Source organism: Pithys albifrons, chromosome 17 (assembly GCF_047495875.1).
Source record: "Pithys albifrons albifrons isolate INPA30051 chromosome 17, PitAlb_v1, whole genome shotgun sequence".
Lineage (NCBI taxonomy): Eukaryota > Metazoa > Chordata > Aves > Passeriformes > Thamnophilidae > Pithys > Pithys albifrons.
The window spans coordinates 1,773,798-1,795,144 of record NC_092474.1 but is presented as its reverse complement, the minus strand read 5'-3'; the positions used below and the strand labels follow the sequence as shown (position 1 = coordinate 1,795,144).

The 21,347-nt window shown below is 42.6% G+C and overlaps 1 protein-coding gene across 19 annotated transcripts in view; it reads left to right on the top strand.

Moving 5' to 3' along the window:
- Positions 1–21,347, top strand: part of FBRSL1 (fibrosin like 1) — a 523,668-nt gene that overhangs the window by 337,410 nt on the left and 164,911 nt on the right. For all 19 annotated transcript variants that reach the window (XM_071572408.1, XM_071572404.1, XM_071572401.1 and 16 more), the window contains one exon: positions 11,882–11,911. In XM_071572408.1, the coding sequence (XP_071428509.1) occupies positions 11,882–11,911 (30 nt within the window). The remainder of the gene's footprint in view (positions 1–11,881; positions 11,912–21,347) is intronic.

The following is a 21,347-nucleotide window of genomic DNA, read 5'->3' as shown; positions in this document are numbered from 1 at the left end:
GTAAATCATTACATTTACATCCATCACTGACATTTTGGGGGCTGACAAGAACAAATGAGTGTCGTGGGGCATCGGAAGAGAGGAGCAGATGTACTGAGGTAGTGGAAAGCTTTAACAATTTCACCTGAAATGTGAAATACATGTTTTTAAAATTGCTTAGTGTTTAAAGGTTTTTCATTTAGTGGTGCTAAGAACTATTTTGAAGCTTTTATATTTAGCTTTGTTGAGGCATAATTCTGTAAGAGTGAATAACCAACTCTATTATTTTCTTACTGAATTGCCTTTTTCCTTAGATTATATTGAAGACACCCAAATGTATGCCTTAGGCAATGCTTGTCCTTCAGTTCCAAGACTTACCTACTTTAATATTTTTAAGATCTAAATGGAATAAAGGGGAAAAGAAGATTTAATTTGCATTGTATTAATGTTAATTACAACTACCAGAGATTGGGGGGCAGGGTGGGCTGCAGAGGTGTTTTTAGTTTTCATATTTTAAGTCTTTTTTATTTCTCTCTTGGTGAATTTCTTTGTTCCAGGGTAACTTGCCTGTGGCGAGTGGGGCATCCATCCCTTAAGGTTTATTTTAAAAGCACTGGTTGAGATCTGCAAGCACGTGCTCTGAGAGTTTCCTTTGAGGAATAGGCCGTCTGTAGATGTCTCAATTCTTGTGCTAAATATTTTACCAGATTTGAATTTTAATGTTCACTAATGCAAGCCTTAATGGTGGCTGTAGTAAGCTTTGTATTTTTTAGCCATGACAATATAAACCTTGCTAAGAGTTAAATAGCAGTGGAATTAAATAACATTAATTATTATATTAATTATATATAAGATTTTAAATCTTCTTCCTGACAGCAAAGGGATTTTTAGTGGCTAAAGACATTCAACAAAACAAAGCACCTGATTCATATAACCTTCACACAGACATTAAATATAGAATGAACTGTACTTCTCTTTACTGAATTAGTGTGTGTTGAGAACAGAGTAGGTGCTTTAGACTGTTTCCCATGTCCAAAGTTCCTGATTGAACAGTGTGCTAAAATATTCCACAGAGCACCAGAGTGGTGAGTCCCAGGGTGTGTGGGGGCTCAGCCCAGCTGAGCTCAGCTTGGCTTCAGCACACTCATCCTGCCACGTCCAGCATAAATGGTTACAAGGCACAGCAGAGATCTGCCTTCATACCTGAGTGATGTCAGCTCTGATTCTAAAATTAGTCCCCACTTCTGAGTGTTCATGTTAGAAGTTTTTGGGCCTTCATCTTGCATCTGAATGGAAAAATCTGTGTTATACTTGGAGGGGAACTTTAGAGTCCCCATGTGGGTGTCTACACGCATAGCCTGGTCCTCTTGTCGCTGCACCACTTGGACTTCCAGGGGGAAGTAAGGAAAAAGGAATTTGGCAGCATGAGAAAAAGTGTGTGTAAATATATCTATGAAAAATGAAATGTATAAATGAAGTAAAATAAACATTTATATGAATCAGCTGTAGGAAACCACAGCAAGTTTCATAACGAGAAATCCATCACCCTCATTCCAGAGGGTGGCTGTTATTAAGCAGGATAGGGAGGTATTAAGAAATGCCTTTCCTCCTGAGTTCTGTGCTGAAATCCCCTCTAACAGCTCCCTGCAGCTAATGATGGTTCTGCAGCGAGGGAAGACAGCCATGCATGTTCTCTACTAAATAAATATGTAAATGAAACTTCCAGACAGAGTCACATACCATGGAGCCAGAGAGCTGAGAGTAACTAAGTGCTTTACATCAGAGCAGGGGTACTTTAAGAAATTCTGTTATTTTGTACTGGCCCAGCACTTCTTGGTGACTCCAGAGTGATGTGGGCATGGCATAGAAATGGACTAGATTTGCAGTCCAAATAGAAAAAGAAAGTTGATGTTTATAGTAAATGGGGAATCACCAGACAGATCATTACTGTTTAAGTGGCTTTTGACTATATCCATATTAAGTCCTAAACTCCTCCTTAATTTTAAAGGAAGCTCATAACCCCCTCTCCAAATTACAGCAGCCTCTCATTGTTGTAAATAATGGCTTTAAGCCATTTTTCTTCTGTTGGACATACTGTCTAGGCATCCTGGCATTAAACAGAATTAGAGTTGCTCTGTGCACTGAGTCAGTGCAAATCCACTCTTGGTTTCTGCTCCTCCCAGGAGAGCATGAGGCACCAAAGCAGCTGAGGCAGAAGGTTCAGGTAACTCCAAGCAAGGAGACTTGTGGTCAAGGGGAGGCAGCAAGGCAAGATGTCACTTGCAAGCAAATAGCATTAGTCATAACTGAAAACTGTAGAACTGGAAAGTAATGGATGTTTCTCTGGTGCCTCAGTGAAAACCCATACACAGCACCAAAGCTGTAAAGTCTCCAAGAGTGTCTGTCTAATGAAAAGAAAATGAGTGACAGGTGACACAATGCCCAAGCAAGGGAAGAGTGAAAGGAAGTTGGGAGTACTTCAGAAGAGGAGCAGACTGCATCTCTTGTCTTGTCAGTCTCCTCTATTTTGTAAATCAGTGAATTGCAGTGTCAACCATTCAGCTCTGCTTGCACCATCCTTCCAATTACCTGGGCATGGCTGGGGGGTCCCACCACCAGAGCCCTGTGCTTGAGATAGGAAAGAGGTGAAAAAGCTTCGGTTCATTATTTGTGTGGTCCTTGCAAATGCTGAGCTAAATGTGGTCCATAATTCACATTACCCCTTGGTGTAATCAGGGGCATTAGTAGTGACAGTGACCTCCTGCGTTGTCCAATCTCTCTCTTTCTAGGCAAATACAGCTTGAAATTAAGTACAAGACTGTGTTTTGGGTTTCCCAGAGTATTTTCCTCAAGAGTGCTGGGATTCTCCAACCGTGGAAATAATGAGTCAATCACACTCAGTAAATTGACTTCAAGACAGCTGCATCAACCTACCATTAAATACTTAGAATGAGTCCAGCTAGTGAGAGAGGGAGAGAGACTGTATATTGAAAGAAATATATGGAGACAGAGATAGATAGATAGATAGATAGATAGATAGATAGATAGATAGATAGATAGATAGATAGATCTATTGATCTGCTTTTTTCTAACCACGGAGTAGAATTGATTCTGGAAAAGACATCATTAAATCATCCAAGAATTATGGCAAAGCATTCTACTAGTAAATTAAAGCCTAAAGTAGGAGGTATAATATGGTAAACCAGCCCCTCCTGAATGTGGTACAAACATTGCTGGGTAGATGGCATTGGATAGTGGCTTTTCTGTTTTTAATTAGTTAAACACTTACACAGCAACAGCCCTCTGTGTAGGCTCCAGTAAAAGATTGCATTATGGAAGGATATTTCTACCTTTCCTGTGGGGAGGGGGCGATGGGCAGGGATGTGGGAAATCAGGGAAAATCTGGTGGCTCTTTCTCAAGATAGGTTGGTCACTCTTTCCCTTGAACTAGGTCACTTTTAGACTTGGTCTGAAAGTAGGCAGCTTTAGCTCTTAGTTTGTAGATCTCAAGGAATAATTTGTGATTATGCCTTTTTCTCCAAAAGTGCTTTCCTGTATATAGGTATAATAATAAAGAAACCATTTTCAGCACAAAAGATGTGCTTGTCAAACCACAGCAATGATTTTCCAGTTGCTGGCTTTTTTAGTTGTGCAGCCTTCTAATATTTCTGCTTGAATTCTTTCACGACAGAAGCAAATGAAAATTACACCGTGGTTTTTAGGTCTCTGTTCCCTGATTTTTGCTTGTCATGTCATGAACTTCTTCGAAGCAGTGAAATGGCAGCCCATCTCCCTGAGAGCTCCAGACAGATTTCTAAAGTTGTCTTGTTAACAGCTTGTCAGAAACCTACATTTCAGTCTCGCTGAGTTTATATCATGCAAAAAAAAAAAAAAAGTTGCTGGAAATTATGATTTTTACAGGTTCTGACATTTTTCTAAAGAACTGAAATGCTCAAGGCTGCTGTCTCCCTTAACAGGCTGTGCTGTTTGGGGTAATATTCTGCGTTGCATCAACTGAACATCAGAGCAACATTCAGTTTCTTCCCTTTAACATGTTCTTTGAATTATTTAAGGTGTTTTGATGTTGGCTAGAATTCGTAACAAAGTCCTCCAGCTTTTATCCTAAAATATCAAAAAGGTTGAGATTTTTTCCTTCTCCCCCTCCCTTTTCTCCTTCTTCCCTAACCCTTCCTCCCTCCCTCCTCCCGCTTTTAATAGATCCTTGCATGGATCATCAGGGGACTTTCTTTTATGTTGTACAGCATGAAATGACTTAGTCAGGGTCTTCCTGATTAATTTATGAGTGCTAAGGAAAAGGGAAGGGGGGAAAAAACAGTCCTTGAGGGATTGACCCTAAGCTGCAGCAGATCAACTCAATTTTATGGAATGAAAAGAGACTTAAACAGCATTTTTAGCGTCGGTTTCTGGACCTGCAGAGGTAGGGAAGCTCCTGCATCCGTCAGGCTGGAGCAGGGCGAGAGGTCCCCATCTCCCCGGGTGGCTGATGGAGTCAAGCTCGACTCTTCGGAGGCACCAAGCACGTTTAGAGTTAAAGCTGTGGCAGATTGGTGGATTAATGTGCTCTGCCTCCAAGGGACAAATGCTCTTTTTTTTTTTTTATTCCCTTTTCCCTTCCCCTTGCTCCCTCCTTCCCCACCCTGGGCTTGCAGATGACAGCTGTTGGTCACTTAACAAAATGTCCTCTTGATTGCTGCTTCACAACAGGGGCCCCCTCAGACCAAACAGCACATAGCCCGTACAATGCATCACTGCCCCTCAAAATTAGTTATAGTGCTCAGGGCCATTCTCGGCTGCCATAGCTAATACTCTCTTGCTGTTCTTCTCTCTCCCCCTCGCCCTCCCCCTCCGCAGACAAAGGCTCAGCCTATACATCTGTAGTGCTCATAACCTCCCCCTTCCCCCAGCCAAATGCTGAGGAGAGAAAGGGAAAAAAAAATTGCTGCCCTGAGGCCCAATCTGTTTCTTACAGCTCTAGCCCGGCACTTGGAAGCCTGAGCTGGTCTAGCCATGGGGAGGCCCTGACTCATTTCATCAAGCTGTCAGGGAGGCAGTGGAGCTAAGAGGACTCTGCTGCCTGGGGCAAGTTCAAGTCAACATTCGATTTCCGTCCTCCCCCCGGCCCCCTCCTTTCGCTTGGACACTTTCTGTGCTCTGGATCTAAACTTCTCCCCGAGCTGCAGCAGCTCACAGCTTCTTGCCAGGAGGAAGGACTTGTGGGACCTTATAAAGGACACAGTGGCAAAATTGCTGCAATAAATCAGTGGCCCTCTGACACTTGGCGGTAGCTTAATGTTTTGGCACTTTCTTTCCTGTGTATGCCTCAAGTCCCATTAGCAAGCTTTTCTGTCAGTCTGGCTCATGATAAAACTCTCTCTTCCTATCATCTTAAGCAAGCCCCTGCAGACATGAATCCGATGCCAGACTTAATAGGAAACAACCCCCTCCCCCTGCACAGGCATCCATGGCAGTGCTGCTGCTCGAGCTGCTCCCGGGAAGGCAGCTCAGAGGGCATGGAGAGGGGAGCGCTCTTAAAATAGGCTTGATTGACTTCTCCTTTTAAAAGAAACACCAACAACCTGGGATTTTAAGCCTAATACTTTCCTGAGCCTTGCTATTAAAAGAAAATTCAGAAACTAAATATGGTTGGAAATAATAAGATAGCAGTAACGTGGCCATCCTCTGGGACTGTGACTGGGTGTGCAAGCTCCATAGGTCTCTACACTGTTCATATATTCTATGCAACTTTTTACATATATATATTCTACTCTGCCAGTTTGCATTGTAATGTTATAGACTGCATATTTAATATTTTTGCCTCCTCTCCTCTCAGCCTTGCACCTCCCCAGACAGTTTTAGTTGCAGGTAGACTGGTTAGATTACATATCCCTCCAGGCTGGGATCTGTTTCTTCACATGACTAGCTTAGATGTCTATCACCCACTGCTTAATCATAATATAAATAATATCTGTAGGTATGTGTGTTTGTGTGCAAAGAAAAAACCAAGCCTTTCTGTCAGCTATGCAGGAACCTGTAACTCCTGTGCTGTACAGTGTGGCACAAAGGGGCCCAAAGCCTTGAGGCTGTGTAGGCACAGCCTAAATCATAAACTGCTGGGTTTAGGTGAAAAAGGAGATTACCAAGTTTATGTTGGTAAGCTGAGGTGACTTCTGTGCAATTCTCAAAAACTTGGAGGAAGTGGCTCCATTTGAAATAACAGTGTTTGTCTGCACCTAACCTATGATGTAACTCCTAAATGTTGCCAATTTTGTTGCAGTCTTATGAGACTTGGGTTGGTTTTGTTTCTTGGACCTCTTGTTTCTGGCATGGGACAGTTCATATGAGTATCTGATTTAATGTAAATCAATGTAGTGCTTTTACTACGTGAAGAAAAACCAGATGATCTGGAGGTTAAAACACTTGGGGGTAAGGAAAGAGTCAAAGGATGTTTTTGTGGTTCTTAACAGAAAACAACAGAATCACAATACAAACAATTTTAATACAGCTTGCAAGGAGCCCAATGTCAGTGTAATGGCAAGAGAAGGTTCCCTGCCAAATATGCTGTTGCCTGTTTTACAGTAGCCATGAGTCCATCTTTGTCCCCTCTTGAGATGGTTTGTACAAGAAGGTGATGGAATACATCAGAGCTCCTTGCCTGAGGGGAAAGCCATGATGGAGAGGGGGCTTGAAAAGTGAGATTCCACTTCAGCATCAAAAAAAATGAGAAGCTGCAGGGCATGGTCTACACGTATGAGAGCTGTGCCTGATTGCTCAGGTCTTGAGAGTGCAGCAGGAGAACAGGTGGGATGGAGGAGATGCTGGAGCTGCTGAGGGGAAGATTAGAAAAGCACCAGATTTTCTTACTGCTCCGCTCTCTGCTTCGTGCAGAGCCTGAACCCTCAGCTGGAGCACAATCCATTGGCAGCAGCCCCCCAGATTCATAGAATCATAGAATGGATTGGGTTGGAAAAGACCTCCCAGATCAGCAAGTCCAACCCTTGATCCAACCCCACTGTGATCACCAGCCCAGGGCATGGAGTGCCCTGGGCTGGTGATCACAGTGGGGTTGGATCAAGACATGGTGGATTCTCACTCAAGTGCCACATCCATAGAATGGATTGGGTTGGAAAAGACCTCCAGGATCATCAAGTCCAACCCTTGGTCCAACTCCAGTCCATTTACCAGATCATGGCACTCAGTGCCACATCCAATCTCAGTTTAAAAACCTCCAGGGATGGGGAATCCACCCCCTCTCTGGGCAGCCCATTCCAATGCCTGAGCACTCTCTTTGTAAAGAATTTTTTTCTGATACTCAACTTCAATTTCCCCTGGCAGAGCTTAAGCCCATGTCCCTTTGTCCTATTGCTGAGTGCCTGAGGTTGTTGTCCTCTCCTGGTGAACCCATGGGAATATGGCAGAGAGGGGTTTGGTGCTGGGTCAGCCTCTGCAGGAGTTGTGTCCTGTCCTGGGCAGGGCAGGGAGGGAGCAGGGAGAGCCTTTCACAGAGCCCCTTCTACCTGAGCTGTGTGTGGTTTCTGCTGAACCCTCCCCATGGGAGGCTTTCTTCTGACTGGAATCTGTCACTGCAAGAAATTGTTTCCAAAAAGCAGCACAATTAGGGGTCGGCTTTGCAAACATTCTTGGTGGAATTGAGAGGCAATTGGCACAACCCAGTGAATAATCCCTTTAGGAGCCTTTATGAACCCAGCACAAAGGCTGTTTACAGTCCCGCTTATAGACCAGGAGTGTTAACAGGCCTTTAGAAAAATCCAGGTAATTGAAGCTTTTGTCTTTCAATGAGCCCCCGTTGCTTTCAACAGTTGCCATTCTCCACATTTTCTTTAACTTTTTTTGTTTTGACAAGGGCTTTTGTCCTTCAACAACAGCTGCGTGGGAGGTGGGCCCGGCCGGGTGGTGGCCTCAGGCCTTCGCAGGGAGCTCCTTGGCCTCCTCCTCCTCACAAGCTGGGCTAAGTTGGCTTTCAAGACACAAAAAGTCCTCTGTGGACAAACCAAAGTTTTTCCTATGCCTTCATTATTCCTTTCAACATCCCTGCAATGCCACACGCCTGCCCCAGTCTCTGTATGCTGACCCTGGGCTCTGCGATGGAGGCGAGGAGGAGGAGGAGGAGGAGGCTGAAGGCTGCATGGCAGAAGCCCAACCAGCACATTGAAATCATGGGTTTTAACACGCACACACACCCAGTGAGGGGAAGGGAAGGGGCCGGCAGTGGTTCTGCTTTTCACAGGTCTGGCAGTGCAGGTTTGGTTTTGCTGTCGTTGGGTTTTCGCTGCTGTTGCTTGTTCAGCAGCCTGTGGGTTCCTGTTTCTCGGTGTGAATGTGGGAGACTGTGTCTGTACGTAAAAAGAAGAAAACCCAAGGGAATTGTGAAGCATGGGACCTTTTCCAAGAAGGTTGGCTGTATTTTCTTCGGGAGTCGGTGGCCATGAGTCTTGAGCTTTCCATTTTTTTGTATGTTAAGCAGAAGTCCAAGTTTTCTAAATATCGGTGTGTTAATTCTTCCATCACAGTCTCTCATCACACAGACTCAGTCGCTTCGGGCTGGTTTGGGGCTTCGTCCTCATGTGGGCTCAATGTGGTGTTTTGGTGGTTTCCATATGGGGACGGTTTGTGCGTGTGAGTGACGCTCCACGGCTGGAGAGGTGGGAGAGGAGTTGCTTTCATAAGGCAAACAAAAAATTATGTAACTGGCTGTCACAAATGCTGGTCTGAAACCCCCCATCCTGCAGTCACAGCTGGGTGAGGGCTCCGTGTCCACCTGGAGCCGCATCCGTGTGTGGATCTGCATCCACAGCCCCACCGGCTTCTTCGCTTGCCAGACTGATGCAATCGTGACCAAAGTAAGGAAGATGTAAGCTAAAAGGAAACAAAAATCTTTGCTGCCTTTTCCATTTTAAAAGCAATTAATTATGAAGTCTTTACAGATCGTGAATGGGGGAAATGTCTCCTCAGAGAGCAGATGTTTGCTTCGTTGGTATGTCTGTTTATAAAATTTAGCATGTGGATTTGATGGTTCACTGGATTTTTGCAACTTTCACTTATCTCCATGAGATGAAGTTGCTTATTGGTACAAAGCAAAATTAGACATCTAAATAAAGCAATTCTGCACCTTTTAGTAATGCCAACCATCTGTAACAGGGTTTTACACTCATTATTGGCATTCAAATTTTGGAGGTCAAATCTGTTTTCAACAAGAAGAAGTCTGTCCTTTTTTAAAAATATCATAATACAGTAAGAAATAGGAAGACAAAATCAGAGAGAAGGGCTAAAATACTGACTTGTATTTGAATAACAATGGTTACTAAAGTTCAAAAAAATTGTTTATGTTTTTGGCTGAATTTATTAATGGTTACAATACTGAAGTTTTATTAAACCAGAACTCATAGGCAGAAGTGTATGAGTTTCAGTGATAATTTTGAATGTTTTCTAGTCAACAGATTTCTGAGTTTAATTTATTTGGTGATTTTATTATGGCAGTGTCCTTTAAGTCCCTGTGAGAATTAAAATTTGTATTGATATTGCCTGAGCATGAGATTTTAAAGAACTCATGGCTGAGTGTGTTAACTTATTTTTATGCCATTCTTATGGTAGGTGTAATTCCATTCTAACATGCTGCAGTCTGAAGTGTGTAGGTTGAATCACGTCATCAGAATATCCTGCCTCTAAAATATGAATGTGCACATTGAATGAGCAGAAAGGTGGGAACTCAGGGTACTTGTGCACAGACCAGGTTTGAAGGGTAAAATAGCAAGGTCTTGGTGACCCACTCCATTATGCTGGTAATTTGGGGGAATGCACAGTCCCTGTAGCATTACAACTTGATTTAAGCCCCTCTGGGTGGAGGTGAAAGGCTTCCCTCCAGTCAGCCAGTGTTTCTCAGGAGCATGTAAATAATAAGTGGATTGCTGTGACTGCAGCTTCCCCCACCCCCCACCTTGGTTGTGATGAATGTGTTGCTTTGTCAGTGTGAATTATCTCTGTCTTGAGCAAGCACAAATGCAGCAGGTACTGGGGCAGCCTTTGCCCAGCAAACCTGTGTCAGACTGTCTTGGTGTGATGGACAATTAGTCCCATTTGAAGCCCAGAGCAGAGACTTGTAATCGTTTGTGGTTGCGTGACACGGGTTTGGGGGAGTCAGCAGATGGTTGATGATGATGAATTATCAGAACTGATTTCACTTTTGGTTTCTGCAAAACAGTTTCCTATAATTATTTTCATAAAGTTCAGTGACAGAATAGAAGTCCCCCAGAAAGGCACAAATGGCTTAATGGGAAAGGTATTTGCTAAAGACGTGGCTGTCTGATGTTCTTGTCTGCTACAAAGTAATTGGCTGGGACTTCATGCAGTTTGCTGGTTATTTCCACAGGATTTGCCCACCCATGGCTCCTGGCCCCTGCAGAGCAGTGTCCTGCCTTACTGTCATTTCTTCCATTTTTCTTGAGGTTCTTTTTTTCCCAGAATGATTATACATACAATTAGATCCGTGCACATCCTACTAAACAGTTGGATTTTTCTGTGAAAAACATGCTGTGGATCAGGTGGGACCATGTAAAACAGTTTCATTTTGAAAGGAAAAGGGTTCTACTTAGTCAAGACTATAGAAAAACAAGTTCCTTAAACCAAGAATTTTCACTGCAATTAAATGGGAATAAGGAGTCAGCTGAGCAGTCTTCACTGCAGAGTCACTGTGGGAGGCTGCTCCACTGGATTGAGGCTCTTCATGTGCTCAGTGTGTTTCAGAGAATTTAAGTGTAAAAGGTTCCTCAAGTATTTGGGGTCAATCATTTCATGTGCCAGTAAAAGAAGAGATTATGTATTCCCTCAAAAATCAGCAGAAAAACTAAGAATGTAACAGCTGAAATTTCTGCTGAGTGACTTCAAGATAAAAGGATGTGACAGGAAAAATTTCCCCTGCCTGCTCCATGAGGAAGGTCTGCACAAAATGACCAAACAGATCTATTCCTTCCTTCACATTCATGGCAGCAAAGCATGTGCATTCTCATGGACCTTTTCCAGGTTTGGAGTTTGTCACTGCTGGCTTGCAGAGTTCCCTCTTGTTGACCCAGTGAACCCAACAGGGTGTTGCCAGTTATGGACACCCACCTGGGCCATCCCTGTCAGCTGAAGGAGAACATTTGCTCTGGGCACCAAGGCTACAAAACACCCTTTCTGCTTTCTGTCAGCATAACAGACACCAAGAGATTTGGTTTTGTTTCCAGTTGGAAATCTTTCTGAGCTCTATTCATCAGCATGTCCTGAAACGTTCAGTGCTCAAGTTATCTTTCCATCATTTGTGCTGTGAAAATAGAGCATTTCATTTTCAGAGTCTGTAAGAGATTACACTCCAAAACTCTCCAAGTAAACACTTCCTCCTGGGAGCATGATCTCATTCAGACTAAAAAATGTACCAGAATTTATGATGTATTTTAATTACTATTCTTGGTACCACTCATTAAATTAGAAATTGATTGCCAGTTTCACAGTTTCCTTGTTAGATGACAAAGTGCTTATCAAGGTGAAGCAATGCAAAACTGTTACTATATATTCCACAATTTGGGATGACAAAATGACATGCTTTTTGTTGTGGTGTTCATGTTACAGTGGTTGTTATAATGCATCACTGATTGTCTTTTTTGTTTAAAGCTCACTTTGCCCCAGCCAAGTAAGAGTGCACCATAAATTTGTATAAGAGAGAATCTGGCTTATGCCAGCAATGTAAAAGGCATTACTGCAAATTTCAGAAGTGTGTTTCCTTGAACTGTGAACATCATAAACAACTATCCTAAAGATTTAAGAGGATGATGCAAAAGATCCCTGTACATAAAGGTGTTTCTCAAAATCTTTTTTTCTCTCTAATCCACAGTGTGACAGCGAGAGCGATATTGACGATAAGGTAAGACTGAATTCTCTTCTTTCATATGCTTTGAAATTCCCACACAGTCAAAACAAGAATGAATTTGCAAATAACATTTTTCCTCCAGTCTTCATGTAGAAGCTAAAAATATCTATAATTGAATGAAAAAAACATCAGATCAGGTGCTCTGTGATCTTTACTAGCTTTTGTTTGCAGGAAAGAAACTCCCATTAACATAATAGTCTTTCTTGATTATTATGTGAGCATTTGGTGAGTCCCAAGTCATAGCATTAGTGCTGTTTCAGAGGAAGTTTCCTCTGATAACTTGTCAGGAGCCCATAATTTATTTACAGTAACCTTTGAAGATGTCAATTTTGTAATCAGTTTAGAAGATGGGACAACTGGTACCTGCCCTCAAAGGCAGTGTGGTAACTGTCAAAGAGTGTTTTGTCATGTTGCTTGCATATTTATCACAGAGCAATGATTTTTCTGACCTTCTTTTGAATACAGAGGTTGGTCATTGAAAGGTTGTAGTTGTGTTTTTGTGTGTGGGGATTTCTTGTTTCACCTTTGCAAGGAAAGCAGAGCAGTCCCACTATGTAGCACCAGTTGCACCAGGCTTTGAAGCATCAAATATATAAAAGATTTGAGTATTCCTTGCTGGCTTCTCTTCTGGCAGATCAAACTTGGCAGTCTCAGGTTAGATCTTCATCAAACTTCTATTATATTTTGTCTGTCCAATCTCTTGCACTCATTCATGAGAGGCTGTGGCACAGGTTTCTCCTGGATCAGAATTACAGAAGTAAAAGCTGACTTCAGACAGCCCTGTCTCCTCAGCAGCACACCTGGCTGCAGCCAGGCATCAGAGGTTACCATGAGTTCAAGAGACTACACTAAAAGCTCCCTCTGCTTGAGTCTTTTCCTTTATGTTAGTATTGTTAGGGCTTTAGAAGCATTAAGGTCTCTTCGATTCATCTTTTAAAAATCCCATTATATACTGAATATCCCTGGAATATGGCAAAGGCTGTGTGGAATATGGCAAAGGCAAAGGTTGTGAGATGAAGGCTGGATCGAATACAGACATTTAAATCATATATATTGGATGAAAGATACTGGACATATTTTATTTCATATTATTCTGTTTTAATTTTGTATATGTATATGTGTATATATGTATAGTCACTCCCTGAAACCACCCTCAGCCCACCAAGTTCTGCTTCTTACAAGGTTACACAGCAACAGAGCTGACAGCAGGGGTGGTGAGGGTAAAATATTGTTCCCTAAAAGCTTAGATACCATGGGGTTAAAACGTTTCTTAGACTGCCCAATCAAAGAAAGTAAAAGCAATCACTTAGAAAACTGTTTAAAGATCTGCCAGTCAAACCTCAGATGAAGTTGTAAGTGACATGTAGTTTTATTATACAGCTATGCTATTAATGATTATCTAAATTACACTGGTAGACCCAGCTAGTGGCATTACATCTGAGACTGACGTTTGTTAGATTAGGTTTGACTTCACCTTGTAGAGAAGAAATTGAAATCTGAACAACATTGATTAGCTTTCAGAATGTGGGATCTGAGGTTACCTTCAGAGGAAGCTGCATTGTGTTTGGCCGGTAACTTACTGTCCTTTACAGCAAATGAAAGGCTATTATAGTGTTCCTTACCATTAATATGGCATTTCTTTAGGTATCTCTAACTGTAATTTGACCTTCTAGGCTCATGTATTTTCCAGTTACCTTCTCCTTAAGGTGACTCTGTCTTAATGGCAACATTTCTTTTCTTCATAAGGAGAGCAGCACAAGATCATCATCTTTCTATCTCTTGCCTGATCTGTAGAGACATGAGACATGACACAGTTCTATTAAATAGGTCTCTGGAATTACATGGGGTTTCTTTTCTTGTCAGCAAAGACGTGGGCACATGCATGTCAGCTCACGAAGGTTGAAGTGAAGATGCTTCAAACCTTTCGTGGGGATAATGCAAGTGCAGTGTTACCTTCCAGCTGGGGAACAGAAGGGCAGCCTGACTCGTGTTCATACCTCACATACTACACTCCTTGGGACACTCATTCAGTGTTCCTCTAAAACTTAACCTGGCTGATGGAACAAAGAACTATAAAAATATTGGTGTGGATATCCTGAGGGATTACACTCATTTTGCCCCTTCCATGTGTTGGCAAAATGTATCTCCTAATAATGCTCCCTGGCTGTGGCAGCCAGATGGAGTATTCAGCACACTGCCTAGCCTGGCATCAGCTCCCCGAGTTACATGATGGGTCAGCTTCATTTCCCAGGGCTACAGAACAGTCCTGCTTTCCTGCTTGGTCAGCAAGGAGCAGCTTTTCCTAGAGACACCTACGCCCACTGGTGCTAATGAAGGGCAGGGCAGGAATTACTAATGTACTTTTGATTTGCATAACATTTTTGTTAGTCGTAAACAACGGGTCATTGTCGTCTGCATACAAATCACGAGGAAAGCAGACAAAAAAAGAAGTTCATATTCAAGTACAAACTGAGTCAGCCACAGAGCTAGAAGCAAAACTGAAATGTTCCACCTCCTACTTCTCTCTCTGTACCATGCTAGTAATTATCCACTATTTATTTAGTTCGTAGGTATATGGGCTATTGAGCTCTTAATGTTTTCATAGACATTAGAGTAAAATTAAGGTTTTACCCTCACTGCATTGTAAAATATAAACACACTCCTGATAGTTTGGGTTTTTCCGTGTGCAGTGCTGTGCAGGACTCCAGGGGAGGAAAGTAATTGAGCATAGTCAGTCACACGTACAGTGCCTCAGAACTGAGGAGCCATTACTTCAGTGCAAGGTGGAGTTTCACAGCAGATTGTGAGAGTGTTTCCAAACAGTGCGCTGCTGGTTTTAATAATCAGAGAAGAGGAGCTCAAGGCTGGGGACTTGTCTATCCCATCTACTTCCTGAGAAGTGTCTCTGGCCAAGTATAGCCTTTCACTTCTGCATCACTGCTGCAATCTCAAAGGAAGTAAGTGGGATGATACTTTCTCACACCTATCATTCTGTCACCACACGCTTCTCCAAGAGCTGTTTGAGATACCCAGACTAATAAAGTGAGCTGTCCAGCCATTTAACCAAGCGAGAAACTTAGCAAATCATGCGTTCCAGAGATGGAAATGCAAATCCTCTTTCTTTTACCCTCTGTTCAGTGAAGGGCATTGGGTTGGACTCTGCAGCTGTTAGGAGGATTGCAAGGTGGTTTGTAGAAGCTGTGGAAATGATACTGTGCTTTTTGTGAGGGAGGAGGGAGAAACAGGGAGTCAGTCTGGTAGTTGCATTACACTCTCTCTGCTCTGTGCAGTAGCTACGATGTGAAACTCACGGTCCATAAACATTGTTACTGAAAATATATACTTCCTTTAATAGCAACAACAGCATTAACAGATAGCAATTACCCTTCATTTTCAGGAACTATAAAGTCTCCATTAATTCAAGATTTATGTAGTTATAGCATTTAGCACAGGAATAACACCACAGAGAATTGGTTTATACACATGTAATGAGAGAGCTTATGGCATACTTTAGTGAACATTAACATAATAGAGTAATATAAACCATCAACAGTTCCACTTATTGTCTCTTACCTGCTTTAGCATCACTGTGAAAAGTGGCTAGCAGCTTGGTAATGTGCTCTGTTAAATGGTGTTCTGCAGAAAGCCAAAAGTCAACTTATGTAAAACAAGGGAATGAGTAATCTCTGCTCGTTACTCCAAAATGTTGCTCTCATTTTTTTAATAACAGTGTTCAAGATTGCATTTTTTAAAAAGCCTGTTTCTTTCCTTAAAAGTAATTCTCTCTTCGTGTTCTTTCAGTCTTGGACTTCTGTCTGCTGTCAGCTTGTCAGCTTAATTACATGGCCCTGCAATGTAAGCAAGCTCTCCAAATCAGGGGTTAGATACCAGGCATTCCTCATTTACTGTGGTGCTCAGTAAGATGCACCAAAAATGCAACTGTATTTCTAAGTTGAATCAGCATTTACCATCTGTTGGTTTTGTGGTTTGTGTTTTAGCTATAGCAAGCAGCCTCTGAGACAGGTGAAGTTATATCCAAGATGGAAACTAAAAGTTTTTAAGTCAGGTTTCTAAAACAGTGTTTTCACATCACCTAATGCAGCAACCCAGTGAGTTTATAGGCCCTGCTTGCAGCAGCGTGAATCAGCCTTGCCATGCTGTGGTTTGCTGTGCTAATTTCTGAGTCCCAGTAGGTGCCTGGAACCGTCAGCAGTGCAAGAGCAGGTGCTGTTTAGCCCTTGATGGATGGGAGGGAGGAGCAGCAGTGGGACTGTGATGCTCCACCACAGGCTGGGCTCTGTCCTGTGTGTGGTACAGATGCAGAACAGCTCAAGGCTTAAGGATGAGCTTAGAGTGAAGGCACTCAGGTAAATGGGGACACTGTCAGCAGCAGCACTGTTTCAGTACAACAGCAGCCTCATTGTTGGCCAGCTTTGATTTTGCAGGTATAAAGGTAAAGAGGGAATTTGTAAGAATTAAGGTTTTAGGAGGCATTTGAGAGGGCAAGTCAGTGGCTTTATGGCCGTGGATGGGAAGTTATTCTCTGTAGCAAAAGGCACAGTGGTAAGGAGGTGCTTATTTGAAAGTTTAACAAGGGGGTGATCAAGTCAGACCAGTGAGAGATGGAAGTTTACAGCAATGCTGAATGTCAGTGTTGGGAAGAAGATGTAAGCTGTGAAAGAGTCATAACGTGAAGAGTGATAGTTTGGCATTTGGAAGTGGGAAGCTGCATAGCAAGCAAAGCCACAGACTAGGAAAATGATCTTGCAGCATCTTTTCCTTGGCACAAGGACATAGTTACATCTGTTGTCACCAGAGGAAAGGAATAAAAAAGGTAAATGAAAGGTGAGGTAGTGAGAGCTTGATCAAGGACTTAGTTGTGTGAATGAACAGAGGATGCTCAGTGTGTTATAGAGACCAAGGATACACAGGACTTAAATATAGGTCGAATATCACGATGTTGAAAGTGTTGTGAGTCAAAAAGAGTGATGAGAACTGTGGGCTTGAGTGAGAGATGGAGGTGCTAAGAGTGGAAGCAATGAGAAGAATAAACTGTGTGGAAGATGTGGGAGATGAAATTATCGCTGCTGTTTCAGCTGTGTTGACCTTGAAAGGGTATCCACAAGCCCACAGGAAAAATCATAGTTTAGTCAGCAGGGGAAAGGGATGTAATAATGCAGAGAGGTCTTGGAGTTGCTCTAGCAGGAATGGTCATTCTGTGTATGTGTGTTTGTGTATGAGATTACCCAGCAATAAGATAAAGCCCCCTCCAGCACTTCTTCTGGAGGCTTCTCTTCCCCTGCTCCTTACATTTTATGTAGCAGTGGAAAAAGTGGGTTCCATCTGGTAAGTCTATTGTTTCATGAAGCTGGAAGTTTAGTTTTCACTTCAGGTAATCTGTAATTTTGCTATTTTTGAAGCCTGCCCAAGCCAAGATCCCAAAGCTGGTTTTGTCCATCATTTGATTGTCCTTTTTTTCAGTGAAATTAAACTTGTTACTTTTTCAGAAATTCATATTCTTACTTGTTGCAGCAGAAGGGAAAGATCAAACATGGAATTGAACTGAGGGCTTTCACGTGGCAGTATTTGCACTTCTGTTAGCAATACACTTCAGCCTGTGACAGTTTTCAGCTGTGGCTAATAATGAGAAGTCTCCATTTGCCAGTTACTTCCCAGCTGGGTTCTCAGGCACTTTAAGTGTCCTTTTACCACAGGATGCTCTGGCTTAGGGACAGCAGTGCTGAATGTCACTGTGGGATTGTGTGACTGGGCTGAGCTGCAGGCTTAGCATCCCATACTAGTATTGCATGTCTACATGTGCATGAACATAAATGCACAGGAGCAGTGCTCCTTCTAAGCTTTAATTCTCATAGAGTGCAAACAAGTGAGCAGGCTGACTCCCATGCAGTAGTAACTGGGTAAAGATGGTTAATTCTCCTAATAGAAGAAAGCCTCTGTTTTACAGACAAGCTGTATGTTGTTATTAAATACAGATCTGCTTTTTAAACAATATCAAAATATTGAATTTAAAATAACCTTGTGGCTCTTGAAAGATTTGGTGCTATAAACAGGCAAATGTAATGTTGTTGCCAGTACAGGAAGACAAAAATTCACCACTCAGTGAGTTTATTTTATTTCATCGTTCTCCAAGAACAGATTTACCAGCAAAATAGCATCCTCTAAGCCCACTGCATTCCCAGTTCACTCAGTTGCTCTTTGGGAGATGCCAGATGGGGGAGAGACTTGGCATGCCCTCAGCTTCCATCATTCCACCCACCATGTGCATGGAGCAGACACAAAGGTTCCCACTGAGACTTGGGGCAATTGAGTTAAGCCCTCTGAGCCCTTCCAGAGGGACAGAAGCCTTCCAACTGCAACCCCAGTAAATAATATTAGTAATAATGGCCCTTCTTAACCTCTGAATTTAAATAAAGCAGCTAAAAAAATGAAGAAGTCAAAACTTCAGCACCAATGTGTTCCCCCCTCCTACTGAGATTTTGTGTTGTTTTCTTATCCAGACAAAACTTCAAATTTTAAATACATTAGTCTGTATATAAAAAGCTGAGTCATCACAGTCTGTGGTGCTCATATTCATTCTGAAAATGTAGGAAAAAATTCTCAGAGCAAACAATAAGAGCCTTCTAGTTTGCTGACAAAAATCCATCATTAACTTGCATAAAAGGACTGAAGAGATCTTATGGAGCACTCTTGGGCACGGCAGGATAATTCCAGTTCTGTCACTGGCAGTCAGCATGTCCCTAGCTCTGCTTTCTCCATTGTTTAACATCTCTCTGTTCCAGTTCTCTATCCAGCATTTTCTTATCTTAACCAGGGACCTTGTGAAGAAACTTTTAGGAGCTGAGGCATCAGGGAAGAGAGCAATCTCATCTGCCCATATCAAGAGGTAGCATTATAACACAGCCTTAAATCCAAATGCAATGACAGTAACTCCTTGGAAGGTGATCAGATAGAACATAACAGAATGGGCAGGTGATAGGAATTGACACTGAGTTAGGCAATTCAAGTAATTAAATAGAGTGATATAATTAACCGTAAAGATGCCAACAAGATGAGAATTTTGGAGGATTCATTCTGCAACAGCTGCAGTTGGAGGCCCTCCTTTGGCTTGCAGAGTTTCTCTTGTGTTCCAGAATTGTTTACCAGGTTAAAAGAGCACAGTGTGCAGCACTGTGTCCCCTGGGCAGGCATAAAGGATGGCCCATGAGTCAGCTTTGGGGTTTGTAGCTTTCCAACAGTTCTTGCTTCTGGGTCCCATATGCAAGAAAATCCAAACAAGGTTTCACAGGAGTTTTCCAGATAGGTAAGAGGCAAACCAAACCAAAGTGAGGTGCTTTGCAAACAGATAACACTCAAAGCAAAAGAGAGATTAAAATCCATGTTTGCAAAGAAGCCTTTCTCTGCTCCCTGCAGGATCAGCCCTTAGTTCTGGCACTGGCTGCAGTACAGACATACTGGCTGACACAGTTCTTCCCAGACAGCAATGAAAAGTCCCTGTCTGTCAGTCACCTGTGAGCCTTCAGCTCCAGGGGAGAGCCAGTCATTTTTCATGCTGTAATCTGGCTTCCTCCCACCTCTCCCAGATTTTCCTTTTAATCCCTGCAGCACTGTGGGAGCCTCTGCCAGCAGATCAGGCTCTGTTCCTGCCCTTACTGCACCTGGGATGGGAAACTGAACCCTCCTCTGCTCTGCCCACCTTTGATGCTCAAAGCAGCCTAATGCAATAGTTTTCCCTCATCACAAAATTCGTGTTAAAATGTCACTTCTGATTCCATATTAATTATTATTAGTTTCTCTGTGTGTATTGTAAGGATTGTGTTATTCGAGTTAGTATTTTATACTTCCTATTATTTCTTGATTGTATTTAATACCAGGTTCTACCAAGCTGCATTTTTCATGAGGAGGAGGAGAATGTTCTCCTTAGCAAATGACTCACATTTGGTTTTGTAGTATCTGAAAGCTCCACTTGATTTCTGTCATTGCTCCTGGTCTTCCAAATTTTCTGTATTCTGACGAGTTTCCTCTAATACTGTTTGATATCTGTGACTGTCTGGGGAATGTGATTTTACATTTCAGTCAAAGCTGTGCATAAGTTTGAAAGAGAGCAGTGGGCTGAATGAAGCTGCTCTGGGTTCTTGTCTGCATGAGACAGGAGGGTGAGTGTGGCAGGATGAGCGCAGGTTGGAGCAGAGGGAGGTGTGCAGGTTGGGCTCTGTGGCACACACCACTGCTCAGCTCCTGTCAGCCCTGTGTCCAGAGTGTCAGAGGCATCAGCAGCTCTCCCTGATCATACCCACTGATGCCCAGACTTCCACTCTTCAGTGATCAGATTGAAGAATGTCAATCACACACAAAAGGCTTGGTTTCCAGGGCTTGGTTTCCAGGCCTTTCCTTGGCCTTTCCCACACCTGTGTCAAAATTAGTTGGAGATCTTTGCCTAAGTCTTTGGCAGCAGCTGACTTAATTTGTGGTTTACTACTCCTGACAGTTTATTGGGGAAGCAAAGCGCGCCTTCATCTCCAATAATAAACAGCCCACCCGCCGACACTTTGACAGACTTAATGGTTTTTTTATACAAAAATGGACAGACTTAATGTTTCGACTGTAGCGATCATCTGTCCTGATCTCCTTAATGAAATTAGATTAAGTGCACCTGGGAAAATGCTGAGACGGCACATTGCCTTCATCACCTTCCTTAATTTAAAACCAATTTGCGGGGAAAATATCCTCTGAAGCTGAGGGAGGCAGAGAGGAGGGGGAGGGAAGGGGATTTTAAAATCTATCTGGATAGCTACTGGCAGTTTTAATTCCTTTCCCTGCTGGCAATGTGAAATATTAACAGCCTTAAGAACTGAGAGTTTAAAGACTTACTAACCCTTTTGCCTTTCTTAGGGGAAACATAAACAAAACAAAATCTGTACCATCGAAATCACATATAGAAACAAAGTCTGGGATGCACTGGGGCTTGGAGTTGGGGCTGGACAGGGCAGAGAGAAACATGAAAGTATCTTTTCCAAGAGTTAGACCATGTTTTCCTAAAATGTGTTGTACCTCTAGGTGCTAGTGATGCTCACTGTCTGCTGTTACCTTGATGATGATTGAGTTGTGCAGAAAAATAGTCATTTGCCTACATGGCTGTGAAATCAGGTGCAATAGGTGCAATCTAATATGACCTGAATATTACTACAAATGTTCCTTTGGCTTATTCTGAGAAGAGCAAGAAACATGTCTTTTTGTTAAAAATAAAACTTTGAAAAGAATAAGCATAACTTCTTTTCTGTGAAGGCTGATCCCTGTTCTCTCACTCCACTGACTGGGAACACTCTAACAGGCAGCTCGAGGTCTCCATGGTCACAGTGGTCTGTGGTAGGCTGGGAAGTCTATAGCAGAATTTTAAATACTTACAACCTTT